The sequence below is a fragment of the Myotis daubentonii genome, chromosome 11 (genome assembly GCF_963259705.1).
Source record: "Myotis daubentonii chromosome 11, mMyoDau2.1, whole genome shotgun sequence".
Classification (NCBI taxonomy): domain Eukaryota; kingdom Metazoa; phylum Chordata; class Mammalia; order Chiroptera; family Vespertilionidae; genus Myotis; species Myotis daubentonii.
Genome location: NC_081850.1, coordinates 53,495,431 through 53,500,665, shown reverse-complemented (window position 1 = coordinate 53,500,665; position 5,235 = coordinate 53,495,431). Strand labels below are relative to the sequence as shown.

At 58.1% G+C, this 5,235-nt stretch overlaps 1 protein-coding gene across 6 annotated transcripts in view; it reads left to right on the top strand.

The window, feature by feature from the left end:
- The first annotated feature begins 2,128 nt into the window (after positions 1–2,128).
- RNF38 (ring finger protein 38) overlaps positions 2,129–5,235 on the top strand; it is a 105,041-nt gene continuing 101,934 nt past the window's right edge. For 2 of the 6 annotated variants that reach the window (XM_059657345.1, XM_059657344.1), the window contains exon 1: positions 2,129–2,476. In XM_059657345.1, the coding sequence (XP_059513328.1) occupies positions 2,227–2,476 (250 nt within the window). In that variant the 5' untranslated portion in view covers positions 2,129–2,226. The remainder of the gene's footprint in view (positions 2,477–5,235) is intronic. The other 4 variants (XM_059657346.1, XM_059657342.1, XR_009447664.1 and 1 more) reach the window with 3 other exon arrangements.

Here is a 5,235-nt window from a genome sequence, read left to right as displayed (position 1 = left end):
GAACACACCAGGCCCATCTCTCTTCCTGACCCTTGCTGGAGGATGGAAATTTTCAGAGCTAAAGGTCACAGCCCACATGGATATGGCCCATTCTTTCTTTTGTACCCCTTAATTGGCAAAATGAGGTGGCCCAAGACCTGGTCTGGCTCTCTCCTTTTTTCCTTCCTGGCCTGCAAGGCAGCTTCAGGTGGCTCCTTTGGTTACCGGCTACAATTGCTTGCATGCCCCTTTTCTTCTAGGGCCGGTGGGCAAAGCATCTGACTAACTTAGAGTTGTTAAGAGCTGAAACTGGGGTTTGAGCTTTGGGGTGGAAATGTTTTGTTCAATGTTGCTGAGACCTATCAAAGGACATAAACATGCCACAGTTGATGGGCATTCTACAGTGGGCACTGGGACCGAAGCCCCACGTAGTAATACGATGTTACCTGCCTCTTCTGTGACCAGAAAGTCAAGGATGGGATTCAGGAAATATTAAGTTCCTTGACCAATAATAATATTAAAGTCTTCCCAGCCCACTGTCTCCCAACCTGCTCTACCTGATAAACTCTTACTCATTCTTAAGTTATCTTCTAAGAATATATCTCACCATCCTCCTCCTCCAAGGAGATTTGTAAAGTCTTTGAATGCTTGGACTATATGTCTTCATCATTGTATCCCCCACTTCCTGGCATTGCTGATGACCCTATGAGTGAAAGATCACGCCCCTAGTAAGTGTCAGGGTGGAGTTTGAAATGTGTTGTTTTTTTAAAATATGTTTTATTGATTTTTTACAGAGAGGAAAGGAGAGGGATAGGGAGAGACGTGGATCAGCTGCCTCCTGCACACCCCCCCACTGGGGATGTGCCCACAACCAAGGCACATGCCCTTGACCAGAATCGAACCCGGGACCCTTCAGTCCATAGGCCGATGCTCTATCCACTGAGCCAAACCGATTAGGGCCAAAATGTTTGTTGCTAAAGATTCATCTCTCATGGGGTCATCCTACTTCTGCAGCACTTTGCCTTGTCAGTTTGTGGCTCGCTCTCTCTCCTCAGTCCCCAGCTGGTGGCTGCACGTAGGGGAAGGCTGAGGATAATACTGTTATTGAAATGATGTAGTCAGCAGTCTAGCTGCACCCTCACCCACGTGGCTGTACTTGCAGGCACTCCTGCACATGGCTGAGTTTTTGTTTTGTTTTTTCCTCTCCCCTATGGGTTCCATATGAGAGTCAGAGAAACACGAAAAGGAAATGGGTTCAGGGACCAACATCCCATCCAAGAAGAGGAGGCTGCCCCGGGGGCCATGAATCTGCAGAATCCCCCGGAGGAGAACTGTCAGCACAGCTCCGAAGGCTGTCCTCGCCTCTCCGCCGCTCGCCGTGGGAGGGCAGGCCCGGCGGGGTTGGACGGTTTCCCGTCGGTCTTTACAAGGGCGTTTAAAGCACGAAAAGGGAGAGCCAGTCGGAGAACGGGGCGCGGGGCCGGGGCCGAGCCACGCTGGCTGCCGTCCCTAATCGAGGACGGTCTCTGGACTCGGAGAAGGCGAGGCGTCTCCCCGCGGCCGGCCGGGGCTGCCTCCGCGGTCCCCTCGGGTCCGGGGGACGGACTGATCACCGAGACCGAGCCGACGAAGGAAGAGTTTCTCTCCTAAGTGTGGGAAAGGGAGAAACTTTAAGGAAACAGTCAAGAGAGGAGACTGCGCCTACGGTGTGGGGGGAGGAGGAGGAGGGAGGCCGGGTAGGCGCAATCGCGGAGTGGGCGGACGGCGACCAGCAACCACCCCCACCCCCCGCCCAAACCCGGCCAACTCGCGGCGCGGACACCGGCGTCGGGTCGGCAGGGCCGCGGGGCCCCAGGCGGAGCCCGGCCGGGGTCGCCCGGCGCCCGGCGCCGGAGGCCGGCGGCCGCGCCCCGGGGGAGGAGCGGCCGCGAGAGGCGGCTCCCGGGCCGGCGGACCCCTGCCCCCCCGCCCCCACAGCAGCCGAGGACCCCCCTCGGCCCCGCCGGCCCGGCCCGGCCCGGGAGCCGCCGCCGCGGAGCACGCCGCCCATTGGCGCGGCGGCGCGGCGTCCCCGCCCCCTCCGTGTCCCCGCCCCCTCCGCCGCCGCCGCTTCCCGGCTCCGCCTCCTCCCCCTCCGGGAGCCGCCTCCGTCGCCGCCGTCGCTGCTGCCGCCGCCGGCCCGGGCCCAGCCAGCGCCCGCCGCGCCGGAGTCGAGTCGCAGCCGGAGCCGCTGCCCGCGGCCCCGCCATGAGCGGAAGCGCCGCCGCCGCGGTCGCCGCCACCTCAGCAGCCGCGGCCGCCGCGCACTTCCAGCCTCCGTCGTCGTCTCCCAGGCCGGGCCCCGCGGAGCTCGGGCCCCCGCGCCGCCCGCGCCCCCCGCCGCCGCCGCCGCCCCGGCCCGAGCCCGCCGCCGCCGGCCGCCTCAGCCCTCCGGGCCACGGGCCTCTGCGGGCGGGCGCCCAGGGTGGCGGCGCCTGCGGCCGAGCGCTGGGAGCAGGTACGGGTCCAGGGGCGGGCCGGGCGGGGAGGGGGGCGGGCTGACCCCGGGGCGGGGGGCCCACCGGCGGCGGTCCGGCCGGGCGGCCCCGCGGGGTGGGCGGAGCGCGGGCCGGGTCAGCTTTGTCCGGCCCCCGAGCCCAGCGAGCCGTGTCCCCGCCGCGCGGCTCACAAAGCGTCCCCCGGCGGCAGCCCCTCCCCCTGGCGGCCGGGCAGGACGCTCGGGTCCCCGCTAGGCGGGGGAGGAAACTGAGGCTCGGCGCGCTCGCCGCGGGAAGTGACTGGCCCAAGGTCACGTCGCGGCTGGGTGTCCGTGCCGGCGGGGACCGGGGCCACCCGGGGCGGCGCGGGCCGGGTGCGGGGGGAGGGGAGGGGGGGAGAGGAAGGGCCCCCCGCTTCCGAGAACGGGGGGAGGCGGGTCCGGGCGGAGGGGGTCCTGGTCCTGGCCCGCCCATCCAACGCGGTCGGGGCTGCTCGGGAGAACGGGTCTCTGCGGGGTGGGAGGGGGCCGCCGGGGGGCTTGGGGTGCCCTGGGGAGCGGGTGTGGGGAGCCGCGGAGGAAGAGGCTCGGTGCTGGGGGTGCTGGGGCGGGGGGCGGGCTTCCCGGGCGCGTGGGTCCGCGCTGGGAAACTTCTCGCGGGGACCGCCCGGGCTCCGCCGGGCCGCCTCCCCGCAAGGCACGGACTGCCCACCCGGCCGGGAGGAGTCGCGGGGAGGTCTGCCGCCTCTCGGGGAGACCCCGGGCCCGAGCCCCGCTCCGGCCCCCGGCAGACGTGCCTAGGCGGCCTCGGTGAAGGTATTTCCGACACCGTCTCCCCGGTGATCTGAATGGTCAAACTTGCCGAACCCCCAGGGAAGGAGTCACTCCCAGGCCCGAAGGGGAAAGGAGGCTGGGAGGATTGGGACAAGTCCCCGGCTTGCCTGGCAGGTCACCCGGGACCATGTCTTGCATGGGACGCCCATTTTTCTTTGGGTTGGCGATGAGTTGGGTTGTTTTTACTCTGGGTGCATCTTGGAAAGGGAAGGAGAAGACTTGGGAGTTCCGGAGGAAGGGGGGAGAGAGCCAACGTGCTACGTGTGAAGGCGATGAAAGGGGGTCCTGAGGAGCTAGTCGCTGTAGAATGGGGGACAGGAGAGGGTACTGAGTCATGGCGGGGGAGGGGAGGTGCAAGGGTGGGTAAAGGGAGGGGGCAGTGTCTAGTCCAGAGAAAAAGGTGGGGTGTTTCAAAGAGGGAACCAAATGTGATGAGTTTGAAAGGTGTCTGCTGGAGGTGAGTGGTAGCCTGCAAGGTCGAGGAATAGCTATCAGTCTGCAGTCATTTCATTTCTTTAAGTAAAGACAGTTCTAGTACTTTGACATAAATGTTTTAGCTTTCACACACCCCACCTCCATTCTCTCTCCTGTGCTAAGGCTGCGGCCCATAGTAGTGTCTTGGAAGTAAAGCTTGACAAAAGAGAGGAGGGAAGACTAATTAGCAAATGCATTAATTAGGGCCCTTTGTCCACGATGATTCCTTGTTTAAGTCAGCTGTTTTCTTGCTGCCCTCCTGTACCTCAGCTTTCCAGCTGTGGGGGCTGCTGGGAAGAACTGCCCGGATTCAGACAAGATGAGTTAGATTTTTCTAAAAAAAATGTGAGAAACATGTATTTGGCAGATATCTATAAAAGCATGAAAATTTATTTATCAAAGACTTGCAGTCAGGGAAATGCAAATAGAAACAACAGTGAGATGCCATTTTACAGCCAGCCATCAGATTGGCAAAACTTAAATGCTGTGATAATAAAGTGTTAGTAAGGTTGTGGGGGAATCAACTTTCCATACTGCTAGTGGGAATGTAAACGGAGAGTAATATAGTGAAGTTTCGTTGCAGGAAGGCAAACGTACCCATTTACTCAAAGTGTCCATTTCATTTCTGGTGTATACTAGAAGTCCTTGCACACTTGTCCAAGGAAGTAAGTACAAAAGAAGTATACGAATGCTCATTGCAGCTTAACTGTTCATCAGCAGGGGAACACACACATTGTTAGATTGTCCCACACAATTATAGCATTGTGAAAAAGAAACTATAGCCACATACATTAAAATGGTTGAATATCACAAACTTATCATCAGGTGGGGGAGCAAGTAACAAAATTTACAGACTATTTCCACTTGCATAAAGTCTGAAAATACGCAAAATCATAGCTTGTGGCCACTGTGTACTACAGAGTAAAATTATAAAAACATACATGGTATGCATCGAGAGGTCTCTGGTTCGATTCTTCGTCATTGCACATGCCTGGGTTGTGGGCTAGATCCCTGGTAAGAGAGTGTGGGAGGTGGCCCATCAATGTTTCGCTCCCACTGATGTTTCTATCTGGCTCTAAAAATCAATAAAATATATTTTTAAAATGCATGGTAATAACCAACACCAAATTCAGGGTAGTGATTATTTCTGAGAAGAGAAGATGAGGAATGGGATTGGAGGGGGTACACAAAGAGTTTTATACTGTAATATTCTATTATTTTAAAAAATCTAAATCAGAAAATTGCAAATTAAGATTTGCTTATCTTGGGTATAGGGTACAGAGGTATTCATTGTATTATTTTAAATATTTTCAGGTGTTTGAAATATTTCTCACATGCAAAAAGTGTTGTTTATAGAGCACGTGGGTTTTGTCCCATAATAATGGAACTAGCCACAGGCTTTAGTCCTGTACAGCCTATTATGCATGCAGGCAGGTGATTTTTTTCTCACCCGCTTCTGACCTGTAAAGCCA